Below are 13906 nucleotides of genomic sequence, written 5' to 3'. Positions count from 1 at the left end.
ACAAAGCAGTTGAATTTTTATATATATATATATCTGTATATTGCACAATTATAAACTCATTTTGCTTGTGGCTCCACACACACACACAAAAAGACCTGTTAAAATTATACCTGTTGCTTAATTACAATATTTCTGATAACCATAGCATAGGACAAGGGAAAATAAAAAAGAAAAAAAAATGAAAAAAAAAAAAAAACGACAAATCTGTCTGCTGGTCACTTCTTCTGTCCAAGCAGATCCTGGTCTTGCCTCGCTTCCCTCAAGGGCTTCCCTGTGCCAAGCGAAGGAGGCCTCTGGGCAGCACCCAGGTTTTGCACTGTTTCTCTTGTGCTTGGGAGAGGGGTCCCAAGATCCAGGGTGGGTACAAGGGTGCTTCCCTTGACCCTGCTGACATCCAGAACGTAGTCAGCAAAGCCTGGTCCCCTCCCCCTCTGGGGCATGGGGAGCCGGGCTCCACGGAGGCTGCCTGACTCCCCCAGCCTCCTCCCAGTGACCCAGTGAGGGCGAGCCCACGGGGGGAGTCCGCCGAGCAGGCCTCTCCACCAGTAGCGTTCAAAGCGCGTCCGCCCTCCCCGCTTGCCGAGTCCAGGAACTGGAGGGGAGATGGGCGACCCGTCCTGTCTCTGAACCTGCGAGCTGCACCAGGTCGAATGCCAGGGACCCCAGATCCACATGCTACCAGTCCACTGGGTCCCCTCTAAGAAGTAGGGAAGACTCCAGAAATGTCCCTTTCTCTTCTCCATTCTACCAGTGATCGCATTTGCTTTTGTCATTCTCAACGAGCAATATCTGCTAGAGTTTTGCTGTAACAGTTCTTTTTGAATCATTTTTTAAGTAATTAAAAACACCAAAAAATAAAATCCAGAAACTTGTTCTTCCAAAGCAGAGAGCATTATAATCACCAGGGCCAAAATCTCCCCTCCCTGTGTCACTGCTTCTTCTGAGGCCTGAATCCAAAAGAGAAAGCAGTCATAGGCCCGTTGCGGGGCTGGGCTACCCCTTGGGCCCCTGGGAGGAAGCAGGGCCCGGGCAGCCTCTGGGCGCCGTCCTGGGCCTGCTCCAGACAGCGTGCGTTCAGTACTAGCAGTGGGTCACGACATCCTTAACCGCCGTGCCGGGGCTGGTGGCAGAGAAGGCCAGCAGGCCTGGTCGCTGCTGTTTGGCCGCTACCAGGTGGGTGTCCGTGCGCGTGCTTTCTGACTGACGGGACATCAGCGGCGAGTTAGCCTCACGCGGAAGGAGCTGGCTGAGCGGCTCAGTGTTTGGGGAGCTGGACGGTGGCGTGCGAAAGGCTTGCAGAACTCGAAGCCTGCTCCTGCCCTTGCTACCACGGCCTCCTTTTCCATTTGATTTGTCACTGCTTCAATCAATACCAGCCGCTCCCGAGTCAGGAGTTGATGAGTAGATGACCAAATATCACCAGGACTGTTAGTGTGTGCCGAGCCCTCTCCTGGTGCCGGCTCCCGTGCACCTGGACACTGTACCGTGTGCTGTGTTTGCTCTCCCTCCCCCGCCCTCTCCTAGTCTTTCTGGGGTTTTTCTGTTTGGGTTTGGTTTGGTTTTTATTTCTCCTTTTGTGTTCCAAACATGGGGTTCTCTCTGCTGGTCCTCTTAACTGTGGTGTTGAGGCTTCTATTTGTGTAATTTTTGGTGGCTGAAAGGAATTTTGCTAAGTAAATCTTCTGTGTTTGAACTGAAATCTGTATTGTAACCATGTTTAAAGTAATTGTTCCAGAGACAAATGCTTCTAGACACCTGGTTTTTTGTTGTTGTTGTTGCTGTTGTTGGTTTTTTTTTTTTTTAAACAAGAGCTTTCGGAGGGAGGGGATGGTGACTGAAATGAGAGGGGGGCCCCAAAGAGGTGACCCCTCTCCAGTTCAGCCAGAAACCACCCAAAGAAGTTGAGCCCGGGGAGTCCCAGTCCCAGCCCACACTCCGAATAGCTGATGTGTTGCCATTTTCAAAGTCAGCAAAACCAGTTTCTGTTCCACCCAGTGGATTCTTTTGCCCTCCCCCCAAGATTATTACCATGGTCGTTATTTTGAAGGCAAGACAAAGTTGATATTCCTTTGAGGGGAGCCAGGAGGGGCTGTGTGTGGGCAGAGCTGACCTCGCTGAGGCGTGCCTGCGAAGCCCCCTTGTGGGCACAGGTCAGGGAGACATTGGCTGGCAGAGGATTGGCCACTCCCCCGCTGGCCCAGCTCCCCCTGGAGTGGCCAGCTGGTGGGCACTCTCATCTCCAAGATGTGCCCTGCGGGCACTACCGTCTTTGTTCAAGACCCTTCTGTCACACCCTACCCCACCCCTCCTACGAAGTGCTAATGTCAAGTCTGCCCCACCATCCCTGGACAACTGCTACAGGACCGTGGCGGGGACCCTCTCCCTCCTCACTGTCAAGTGATTCCTTGCAAAATTCCAACACGAGACACCCCTTCCCTTTCCATGGCCAAGAGAGGTCCTTCTCTGAGAAGCCTCTGCCCTCAGCACCTGTCTGGGACTCACGAAACAGGGAAGCGATCCGTGCTCCCTGCGCACCTCACAGCCCCTCCTCCGAAAGGCGGCAGTGCTGACCACTTGCACAGGGGATGCAGGAGCTAGAAGAACCAAACAGGGCATCTGGCCCTTCCCAAGTTGGGGGGCGGGGTCGTGTTCCCCGGGGGCTGAGCTCTGGGGGCTGCGCTGCCAGTGACACACGGGCCGCCCTGTCCTGGGGGGAGACTCAGCTGGAGATGTGTCTAAAAGCCCTCGATCACATTCACCCTCAGTTTTTGTGTTTTGGGACAATTACTTTAGAAAATAAGTAGGTCGTTTTAAAAAACAAAAAATATTGATTGCTTTTTTGTAGTGTTCAAAAAAAGGTTCTTTGTGTATAGCCAAATGACTGAAAGCACTGATATATTTAAAAACAAAAGGCAATTTATTAAGGCAATTTGTACCATTTCAGTAAACCTGTCTGAATGTACCTGTATACGTTTCAAAAACACCCCCCACTGAATCCCTGTAACCTATTTATTATATAAAGAGTTTGCCTTATAAATTTACATAAAAATGTCCGTTTGTGTCTTTTGTTGTAAAATCAAGTGGTTTTTTCATAAGGTTCTTTTACTATTTGAAAAGATGGGCAGCACGCAGTTTTATTTTATTTTTGTAAGTTTTTTAATACATGTGAAAGCAAAGAATACTCAGCATGCCTTTCTAAGTGACGCGTTTGCACCTTTGTTGGGAAGTACTGTATCCTGTGCTGTTAGCATTCTCGATAAATCTCTCTGTGAAAGTGACTCAAGGTCTGGGCTTTCATTGTAAGACCGAAGTCTCCTCCAGCTCACGTGGCAGCCTCATTGGATCCGGCTGTCCCTGAACACGGATCGTCACAGCAGGACTGCTGGCCAAGAAAGGGAGGCCCGCCTCTGCCATAGGCCGGCCTCCCCGCCGCTGCCGCCGCCGCCTCAGCCACCACCACGGCCACGGCCACGGCCACCGCTGCCGCCGCCTCGGCTCACTCCGAGTCCAAGTTTTCCAAGCACACTGCTCCAGGGTGCGGTGAGGAAGGCCTGGCCTGAGTCTGCCTGCAGAACAGCTAGGTCTGGACGTGCTCTGGGGTCCCCCCCATCCTCAGGGCTCTGTCCCATCGTGGCCAAGACCTTGGTGTGGCCTCTGCTGACTGTTAAGCTTGCTCCCTGACCAGGCAAGGGTATGCCGAGGGACTGCCCAGAGGGGGCGCTGTTGTCACAGGTGTCCTGTAAGGGTGTGGGTTCTCGGGCCACAGGTGTCCTTGGGCGGCTGGTGGAGAGGACAGCTGCTTTAGAGTCCTGGCCTTGAGTGTTAAATGGAAGAAAAGTGAGCCTGTGTGCATGGAGCATCTCTCGAGTACCAAGTCTGTTCTAGGAGGACCACAGGTCCACTCCCGCCAGGCTTAGTGTGTGTGTATGATAACGTCACCCTCCTGGTATCAGCTGTCACTGTGCAAAGCCCCGGGGACTCAGGGCAGGGCTGGCCTCTTTAGGAGCAGCCGCAGTGGCGGCAGCTTCTGGGACGAGGCTCCAGTGGGACTGGCCATGGGCCTTGGATGCAGCTGTCAGTCCTTGGGAGGAATTGAGGGTTAAGGGGACAGTCAGGGAAGGAGACCTGTAGCCTTGCATGCACCTCGCTGGAGAAACGAGAGTATGGCTGCGGTGCCAGGGGTGGGGTGTGCTCTGTGTAATGCGGGAGTCTCGCGGGGAGAGAGGCATACTCAAGGAGAGCACGCACGAGCGAGCACTGCACAGGTGCAGTCGGGCTGTGCACAGTGCTGCGTGCGCAGTCGGGAAGCTGAGCCTTGAGGAATAAGGGCTTGAGCGGCAGGTGCAAACACAACTGCGGGGCATCGTACGTGGCGCACTTAGCACACCTAAGGCCAGCTGAGTGGCTTAGGGTCGCTCATGTGCCCAGAGGACCACACCTGAGGTGCACAGGCAAGGACCATACTCGAGAGCTGGGACTTCACGAAGCTTGGGACGATCTCGTGCGGGAGAGTGCTGTGCTGGGACGGGACCTGAGGAGCCCCACCCCAGGCGGAGACGACCAGGAAACTACCGTGTGTCCAGGTAAGAGGCAGCTGTGAGCCGGGTGGGATGGTAGGACAACAGCGGCTACCGAGATGCATGGCCGAGGAGAGGCCGGAAAAGCCCAACACATCAGTGGGTACAGAACGTCAGGGAACAGGCTGCTGACCGATGTCGGTGACTGACAACTGCTTCAGAAAAGAGGCTGGGAGCGGACCAGACTCGGATGTCCTCAGGGGGACGTGCAAGCTGAGCAGAAGTGTGACAGAAACGGGAGCCGACGGGGACAGGCATTGTGGCACAGCAATGCCAGCATCCCACACAGGCTCTGGTTCGAGTCCCGGCTGCTCCACTTCTGATCCAGCTCCCTGCTAATGGCCTGCGAAAAGCAGTGGCAGACAGCCTGGGTGTTCAGGCCCCTACCACCCACGTGAGAGCCCCGGATGGAGTTCCAGGCTCTTGGCTTCCTCCTGGCCTAGCCCCGGTCAATGTGGCCATTTGGGGAGTGCACCAGCAGATGGAAGATCTCTCCTCCCTCTCTCTCTAACTTTCAAATAAATAAATAAATCTTGAAAGATAAGAGGGAAGAGGGACAGCAGAAGCTGAAGGCCACGCATGCAGGAGTGGAGTACAGGCGTGCTAAGAGACATACATACATATATGTGCTGGAGCAGCTTTCTGAGGAGCCGAGCAGACGGGAACCAGGGCACAGGAGGTAGCCTGGCGGACAAAGCTCCAGACCGTATCCCTGTATCCAGCCTCACCACCAAATGGCGGGGGAGGAGGAGGAGGGCCTGGTATGGGGCGGGTGGGGGTGGGGGTTTGCGTGGGAAGCTCTTACGTGACGCACTTCTGACCCCCAGCCTGCCTAAAATTCTACATACTCTCCACTGGCTTCCAAACAAAGCCAAAACTCACAGTGACCGCCCAGTGACTTTTACCAGGGGGGAAATGAGCAGCCTTCCTGGAACAGCCTCTGCCTTTGCCGCATCCTTTATCCCCAAGTGCTGGGAGCCCTGTCTCATCTGTCAGAACCTCACTCGGATGGCCCCTCCTCCTAGAAGGCCGCCGGGGAGAAGGGTCGTGCCAGGCCTGGCGCGGACTTGTCACGTGGAGGACTCAGGGGCCCTTCACCAGGGCGTGTCGAGGGCGGCACGGGGCGCCCCCGTGTGGCCAAGGGGCGCGGCGGCGGCGGCGGGCAAGATGGCGGCGGGCCGGGGCACCGCCTCTTCCGCCGCGCCGGGCGTCGCACGAGGCCGGCTTGAAGGGGAAGTGAGTCAGTGTCCGCGGATCTGGCCGGCCCAGGCCCGCGCCCGCCGCGGCCCCGAGAGGCCCCGGGCCGGCGGCGGCGGCCATGGCCGGGGGCCCGGGCCCGGGGGAGCCCGCGGTCCCCGGCGCGCAGCACTTTTTGTATGAGGTGCCTTCCTGGGTCATGTGCCGCTTCTACAAAGTGATGGACGCCCTGGAGCCCGCCGACTGGTGCCAATTCGGTGGGTGGAGGAGGAGGGCGGAGGGCGGAGGGCGGAGGGCTGGGGACGCGAGGCGAGGGTTCCCGGGCGCCCTAGCCTGACGCCCCCCCACCACCCCGCCCCGCAGCGGCCCTGATCGTGCGCGACCAGACGGAGCTGCGGCTGTGCGAGCGGTCCGCGCAGCGCACGGCCAGCGTGCTGTGGCCGTGGATCAACCGCAATGCCCGCGTGGCTGACCTCGTGCACATTCTCACGCACCTGCAGCTGCTCCGCGCGCGAGACATCATCACAGCCTGTGAGCACCCGGCCCACACACCCTGGGGCTAGGGGGCTGGCTGAGGGGACAGCTGGCCCCTCGGGAGGCTGCCCCCGCTCCCACCCCGGGCCTCAGTCTGCCTTTCCTTCCTTGGCACCCCAGGGCACCCTCCCCCCCCTCTCCCGCCCCCCAGCACCGCTGCTCGGAGCCCCAGCAGCATCTCGGAATCACCCCAGAAGTTGCAATCCTCGGCGTCCACCCTGGCCTCCCCAGGTAAGGGGGCCTGGGCGGAGGGCCTGCCCGGCCAGGGCCAGAAGCGCTGGCTTCAGGCGTCTTCTCACTGGCCTCTTTATGAAGCTGTTCCAGGTTCCCACACCCATCTGGAAGCTGAACTTCGCTCCATCCCAAGCCTCATGTCCCTCCATCCAGCGTTGCCATCCACAGCGCCTTCCTCCACCAAGGTAGGTGCCACTGCCCCCCAGGGAAGGTTCCAGACAAGGAGGAAGACAGGCAGCCTTTAGTGCTGTGCACACCACAGCCGGCCAAGCCGCATCAGCTGGGAGGCGGCTAGAATCGGGGCGGGGGGTGGGGACTGGTGGCCTGGGCCTTACCTCATCCAGGGTCTCTTCCCTCAGCCACGCCCAGAGAGCCCAGTGTCCCTCCTCCACGGGACCCACCCCCCTCCGTTCTGCTGGCCCCTCTGTGAGATCTCCCAGGGCACCCAGAATTTTTCCAAGGAGCTCAAGATCGGGGAGGGCGGCTTTGGGTGCGTGTACCGGGCGGTGATGAGGAAGACTGTCTACGCGGTGAAGAGGCTGAAAGAGGTAGGCGAAGCAGCCTGGCTTCCCAGGGCTCCCGCCCAGCTCCCCACAGCCCTCCCTCAGCCCTCCGATGCCTGCTGAAGGTTCCGGGCCTGGGCCAAGGTGACATTGCGAGTGGCTGGCAAGCCGCGGCTCCGGGGGCCTCACACTGTCCCGTGTTCCCTGCCACCTCCTGCCGCAGGACGCCGACCTCGAGTGGAGCGCAGTGAGACAGAGCTTCCTGACCGAGGTGGAACAGCTGTCCAGGTGAGCCCCGTGGCTCCCTCCTGGCTGGAGGCCAAGGGCGAGCCTCAGTGCGGGGCGGGGCGCCGCGAGCTCCAAGCCCAGCCTCGCTGAGCGCCCCACAGGGACGACAGGGTCAGTCCGCAGAGCCCAAGTGCTCAGGCCGCATTTGTCACACAGGTTCCGGCACCCGAACATCGTGGACTTTGCTGGCTACTGTGCTGAGAGCGGCTTCTACTGCCTCGTCTATGGCTTCCTGCCCAACGGCTCCCTGGAAGACTGTCTCCACTTCCAGGTACGCTCACCTGGCCCAGCGCGCTTGCCGTCTGCCTGGGACCCTAAGCCTTTGTGAGGGAGCACGCCGGCAGACAGGGCCTGGACTGCCAGCTTCCTCTTGGGCCCGAGGTTGCCCCATGCGCACCCAAGCTTGGCCATGTCTGAGCTGTGGCAAGAGCTTCCTGGCCTTCCCAGCGGGGCTGTGCTGGGAGGAGCCCAGCAGATCCTGTCAGCAGATCCCAAAGACACAGGCCCTGCCCCTTTTTCCCGGCTGCCGGGTGCTTTAGGGAGGGAAAGCGGAGCCCCAGAGAGGGAAGTCCAAGGTCACCGAGCGACAGGTGGAGGGATGGTGGAGGCCAAGCAGCCGGCCATCCCTCAGCCTCCCCTGTGCCCCCCTGCTCCCTCGGCTGCCCCAGACCCAGGACCGCAGCCCTCTCTCCTGGCCTCAGCGACTGGATGTCCTCCTGGGTACGGCCCGGGCCGTTCAGTTTCTGCATCGGCACAGCCCCAGCCTCATCCACGGAGACATCAAGAGGTGAGGAAGCCCAGCCTGCAGCGAGCCCCGCCCCCACCCCACCCCACCCCCAGCTGGTGCCGGGGGCGGGCACAGCCCGGGACCTCAGAGCTGGGGCCTCCGGGGCCATTGAGCACCCTGCCTCATCGGGGCCAAGGCTGGGCCGACACCAGTCTCTTCCCTCCTCAAGTTCCAACGTCCTCCTGGATGAGAGACTGACGCCGAAACTCGGAGACTTCGGCCTGGCCCGTTTCAGCCGCTTCGCGGGGGCCAGCCCTGGCCAGAGCAGCACCGTGGCCCGGACACGGACTGTGCGGGGCACCCTGGCCTACCTGCCCGAGGAGTACATCAAGACGGGGAGGCTGGCGGTGGACACTGATACCTTCAGCTTTGGGGTGGTGAGCTGCTGGCCCCGCTGCTGCCCGGGGCGGGGGCGGGGGGAGCCACAAGTGGGCGAAGGCAGGAGGGGCTGAGCAGGCCAGGAGCCCCCAAAGCTTCGGCTGCACAGCCTCTCCCTCCCTTCATGGTGCCTTTCCTTAGTCTGCACCTACTTTGATGTTTGTGATTTTACGTTCTCTGTCTTGATGCGGGCCCTGCAAATGGCCTAAACTTCAGCGCCTGGCTCTGTCCCTGCTGGGAGGCAGGCCTCATCTGCCTGTCGCCTGGCTGTGCACCCCTGTCCACCCCAGGGGCCTCCTCTCTGCGCGCAGCCCCTCCCTGCCCAGGCTGGGATGATGCTGTCCCAGAAGCCCGTGCAACATTGTCCATTGTGCCCTCTCTCCAGGTAGTGCTGGAGACCATGGCTGGCCAGAGGGCTATGAGGACATATGGTGCCAGGACCAAGTATTTGGTGAGCCTCTTGAGGCGGGGCAGGAGTCAGGGTGGGAGGGGGCCAGTGCCCCTGGCAACCAACAGATACAGCCCTGGGAGGTAGAATGTTCCAGAAATGCAGCCACCCATGGAAGCCTGCCTTTGGTGCTGCTGAGTCATCTTTCAAAGTGGGCAGGGCCCCAGACAGCTTCCTTTGCCTTGCTGAGGAGACCTGTCTTCCTTGTGTGGATGGCGTGGGCCTTCCTTGACAGACCCCACGTGGGCTGCCGGTAGGGAGGGCAGCCCCAGTGTGCTGGGAGCGGAGCCGCCGTGGAGAATGCGCTGGGCTGTGGTGGGGGAGGGGAGGAGCTCCGTGCCACTCCGTATCCTTCTCCTTCCTCTCTGCCTTGTTGGGTTCTCATCTCAGCCTGATGGTGGCCTAGGCGCAAATTACTGGGCCTCAGTTTCCCCACACGCAAATACGTTTAACACACTGTGTGCCGCAATGGTTGCTGGAGCCACAACACACCTGCCTCTCCTACTGCCTGGGGGCGGCATTGGGCACACAGTAGGTGTTTACTAAGGCCACGGGAGGGGGCAGGGTCTAAGGCATTCAGCCCCTGCTCACAGGATCTGTCCCACAGAAGGACCTGGTGGAGGAGGAAGCCGAGGAGCTCGGGGTGGCCCTGAAAAGCGCCCAGAGCACTGTCCAAGTGGGCGTGGCTGCTGACGCCTGGGCTGCCCCGATCGCCACCCGGATCTACCAGAAACACCTGGATCCCAGGCCTGGGCCGTGCCGGCCGGAGCTGGGCCTAGCCCTGGGCCGACTGGCTTGCTGCTGCCTGCACCGCCGTGCTAAGAAGAGACCCCCCATGACCCAGGTAGACACAAAGGGGCTAACAAGGCAGCTGCCCACCGGGTAGGGCGGCCAGCCCGAGCCGCCAGCCCTGGCTCTGACCTCCCCTACCAGGGCCGGGAGGAAAGGGTTCTTACTGTGCCCTCTACTGGGTGTGCTGTGCCAATGCATGTGCCTTTCCCTGTCCCCTCACTTCTCTGGTGGCAGTTGACAGCAGCAGGGCAGTGAGAGCCTTATTAGAAGACAGAGAAGGGCCATCCTCAGCCCCTGGCGCCTCTGTGATGGGGACGGAGGGGCAGTGCCCGTGGTTGGCCGATGTCTTCCTAGGAGTGACGCCTGGGCAGCACGACCAGGCCCGACACAGACCCGCCCCCCCCCCCCGCCCTCCGTCCCCGCCGCCGCCGCCGGTACCAGCTCTGCTCACCCTGCAGGTGTACGAGATGCTGGAGAAGCTGCAGACGGCAGAGGCGTCGGCAGAGCCAGAGGCCGCTGGCCGCAGCCCTCCTTCCCCGCAGGAGAACTCCTACGTGTCCACTGGAAGTGCCCAGAGCCGGGGCAGCCCATGGCAGCCCCCCACGCAGAACGCAGAGCGGCCCCAGAGAGGCGCCAACCAGCCCGTGGAGAGTGACGAGAGCGTCTGTGGCCTCTCTGCTGCCCTGCACTCCTGGCGCTTGGCCCCAAGCAGCTGTACGCAGGGGGGCGCCGCTGGCCAGTCCAGCTGGGGGAGTAGCCCCAGCCTCCAGCCCACAGCAGTGGAAGGTAGCTCGGGCCTTCAGGGAGGAGGAGCGGGGACCAGCTGTTTTGCTCAGCATGTCCTTAGCAAGTTCACGACCATAGATAACAGCACAGACAATGACTGGTTGCCCCTCCCCAGCTCACGCCGGCTGGTGCGTGAGGCAAGGCCAAGAGCTCGCTGTCTAGCCCTTCTCCCCATCCCACTCCTCGAAGCCAGGGACACGGCAGGCTCTGTCCAGGGCTGGCCCCCTGGCTTAGCCTGAGATCCAGGTCCGTGGCCTCACAGTTCACGGAGTTCTGTCCTGAAGCCAGGGAAGCAGGGGGCTGGGAAGGCTGACCAAGGAGTTCCAAGGGACAGCTAAGAGGGTGCTGTCTCCACCCCAGGATCGCCCCTGGGCAGCTCCACGTCGTCGTCGTCGTCGTCAGAACCCCCGCAGATTATCATCAACCCCGCCCGCCAGAAGATGGTGCACAAGCTGGCGCTGTACGAGGACGGGGTGCTGGACAGCCTGCAGCTCTTGTCGTCCAGCTCTGTCCCAGGTACCCGCAGACAGCTCCAGCTCCGCCTCCCGGGGCGGTCCCCGCGCTAGCTGGCCGCCAGGAGCCACGCCCTGCGGTGGGCGGGCTGCTCCCCAGGGCGGCTGTTCTGGCCACGCCCCCGCACCGTGGCTGGCAGCCCAGCCAGCAGCGCTGTCCCAGCTGCGTCACTGGCTGACAGCGGCACCTTCCCTTAGCCTGCGGATGCCAGCCCCCTCCCCCCGCCGTGTTTCCGGCAAATGTGGAGGCACAGCAGGAATTTTCCACTGCAGACAACTTAGAAATAGAAAGCAGCGCTCCGGAGAGCGGCGCAGGAGCTGAGGAGGAAGCCGTGGGCCAGGCCCCGAGCCAGGCTTGTGGTGCGCAGGCGGCCTCCCGATCGCTAAGTGGCATTGCCCTCCCTTCCTTCCTCTCCTAGGCTTGGGCCTGGAGCGCGAGGACAGGCGGGGGCCCGAAGAGAGCGACGAATTTCAGAGCTGACGGCTCACCTGGGCAGAGCTCCTCAAGCCCGGAAGGCAAAGTTCTCATGGTTGCAAGTTCTCATGGCCCACCCTGGCCGTGCAGTGGGGAGACAAGGCGATGTCCCCCGCTGTTCTACGGGTGCGGCACAGGCTGGGCTAGAGGCCCTGAGAGGGCAGGACGCGCCCGAGGCTGCCGGCAGCGTTTCGGGCCGAGGAGAGCGGGCCCTGGTTCCCCTGCGTGCCGGCAGCCCAGGCCTAGACGCAGCCCTTAGACCGGCCCCGAGGGGAAGCGGCCATTCTGCACGCAATTCGAGAAGGGAAGCCCGCGCCGCCGCGGTGCAGTCCGCGGCCGCCCGGGGCACTACACGTGGGCACTACATGTGGGCTCCACGCCGAAGGCGACGAACCCCAGGCAGGAGGCGGCCTGGGGGAGCAGGGCGGACACAGGAGGGACACATGTGCCGTGAACAAATGTGAGGCACAGCTTTAGACGCAAGTCAGGCTCTGTAAGCGGATGTCCTCTTGAGAGCCTCCGAAAGCGGCCAGGCCTTGGTCGTGCAGGCCAAGGCGTCCTGCGGTAATAAAAGCGAACATGTTGGTTTCCGGCGCTTGTGCACTTCTTGCATCGCAGGCCCTGCGCCCCCTAGGGGCTCGACCCCCAGCTCCCAGGTGGGCGGCCCGGGCTGGCCAGAGCGCTGCAGTACTGCCCCTAGGGGCTCGACCCCCAGCTCCCAGGTGGGCGGCCCGGGCTGGCCAGAGTGCTGCAGTACTGCCCCTAGGGGCTCGACCCCCAGCTCCCAGGTGGGCGGCCCGGGCTGGCCAGAGCGCTGCAGCACTGCCCCTAGGGGCTCGACCCCCAGCTCCCAGGTGGGCGGCCCGGGCTGGCCAGAGCGCTGCAGCACTGCCCCTAGGGGCTCGACCCCCAGCTCCCAGGTGGGCGGCCCGGGCTGGCCAGAGCGCTGCAGTACTGCCCCTAGGGGCTCGACCCCCAGCTCCCAGGTGGGCGGCCCGGGCTGGCCAGAGCGCTGCAGTACTGCCCCCCCCCCCGAACATTCACTTGCTCCTGGGATAATTCAGTGTGGCGGGGGGTGGGGTGGGGGTGTGTGTGTGATGCTGTGACAAGTGGTTGTCTTTATTTCTTTTTCTAGTTGGTTGTTGCTAGTGTCTGGAAATGCTTAGCATATGGGCCTTCTATGCTGACTTGACTTAAGCTCATGGATTGATTCCAGCATGCTTTTCGGAAATACCTGGGGATGGTTTCCATATGCAGCCATTTTACTGCCATTTTACTGCCTTTCGGTTCCTTGCCCGGTCTCACTGCCCTGCCTGGGGTGGGGCCTCTGGTCACGTGTTGCGTAGAGGTGGGAAGTGTTGCCTTTCACCCTCAAGTATCACATCGCGTCTCTGCTTGTCATCTATATTTTCTGAGGTTATCCTAGTTTTCTAAGAATTTTTATTAGAAAATACTTTGTAAATTTGGAAGGAGAGTATTATTGAATTTTTAAATTTTTTTCAGATTTTATTTTATTTATTTGAAAAGGACAGACAGAAGGACAGAGAGCTCTTGAATCTGCTGGCTCACTTCCCAGATGGCTGTGACGGTCAGGGCTGGGCCAGACCGAGCCCAAGAGCCAGGAGCTTCCTCCACGTCTCCCATGTGGGTGCAGGAGCCCAAGCACTTGGGCCATCCTCCACTGCTTTCCCAGGCCACAGCAGAGAGCTGGATTGGAAGTGAAGCATCTAGGACGTGGACTGGCGCCTATATGGGATGCTGGCACTGCAGGCCGTGGCTTTACCTGCTACACCACAGTGCTGATCCCATTTTTTTTAATAAAGCAAAGCATGCTGGCTTTAAAAGAAAAAAAGATTTGGGGCCACCACGGTGGCTCACTTGGTTAATCCTCTGCCTATGGCGCCGGCATCCCTTATGGGCGCTGGGTTCTAGTCCTGGCTGCTCCTCTTCCAGTCCAGCTCTCTGCTGTGGCCCAGGAAGGCAGTGGAGGATGGCCCAGGTGCTTGGGCTCCTGCACCCGCACGGGAGACCAGGAAGAAGCACCTGGCTCCTGGCTTCAGATCGGTGTGGTGCCGGCCGTAGCGGCCATTTGGGGAGTAAACCAACAGAAGGAAGATCTTTCTCTCTGTCTCTCTCTCTGTGTATAACTCTGTCAAATTAAGAAAAAAAACCTGATGAATCTGATGTATGAAGAAGGCTTCATGGATTTATTAAAAAAGAAATAGAAAAAAAAGATTTATTTATTTGAAAGAGTTACACAGTACAGAGAGAGGGATATCAATCTTCCGTCTGCTGGTTCACTCCCCAGGTGGCTGCAACAGCCAGGGCTGGGCCAGGCTGAAGCCAGGAGTCAGGAGCTTCTGGGTCTCCCACGTGGGTCAGGGGCCCAAGCAGT

General features: G+C 60.3%; 1 protein-coding gene across 2 annotated transcripts; it reads left to right on the top strand.

Annotated features, from left to right (window-relative positions):
* The first annotated feature begins 5790 nt into the window (after positions 1-5790).
* On the top strand, positions 5791-12101 carry IRAK1 (interleukin 1 receptor associated kinase 1). 2 transcript variants are annotated; one of them, XM_070066859.2, is made up of 14 exons: positions 5791-6031; positions 6138-6305; positions 6429-6539; positions 6624-6727; positions 6902-7090; positions 7269-7333; positions 7490-7604; positions 8002-8120; positions 8290-8497; positions 8884-8949; positions 9554-9790; positions 10197-10524; positions 10885-11040; positions 11456-12101. In XM_070066859.2, exons 1-14 carry the CDS (start codon positions 5896-5898, stop codon positions 11515-11517), a joined length of 2064 nt encoding a protein of 687 aa, XP_069922960.2. In that variant the 5' UTR covers positions 5791-5895; the 3' UTR covers positions 11518-12101. The 2 variants fall into 2 exon arrangements, with proteins under 2 accessions (XP_069922960.2, XP_089179919.1); XM_089323793.1 differs by lacking the exon at positions 6429-6539 and having other exon boundaries at positions 5792-6031.
* The last annotated feature ends 1805 nt before the right edge of the window (positions 12102-13906 follow it).

This window comes from Oryctolagus cuniculus, chromosome X (assembly GCF_051225735.1).
Source record: "Oryctolagus cuniculus isolate XC-2025 breed Fujian yellow rabbit chromosome X, ASM5122573v1, whole genome shotgun sequence".
NCBI classification, from domain to species: Eukaryota; Metazoa; Chordata; class Mammalia; order Lagomorpha; family Leporidae; genus Oryctolagus; species Oryctolagus cuniculus.
The sequence above is the reverse complement of the archived record's forward strand: the minus strand, read 5'-3'. Positions and strand labels throughout refer to the sequence as shown.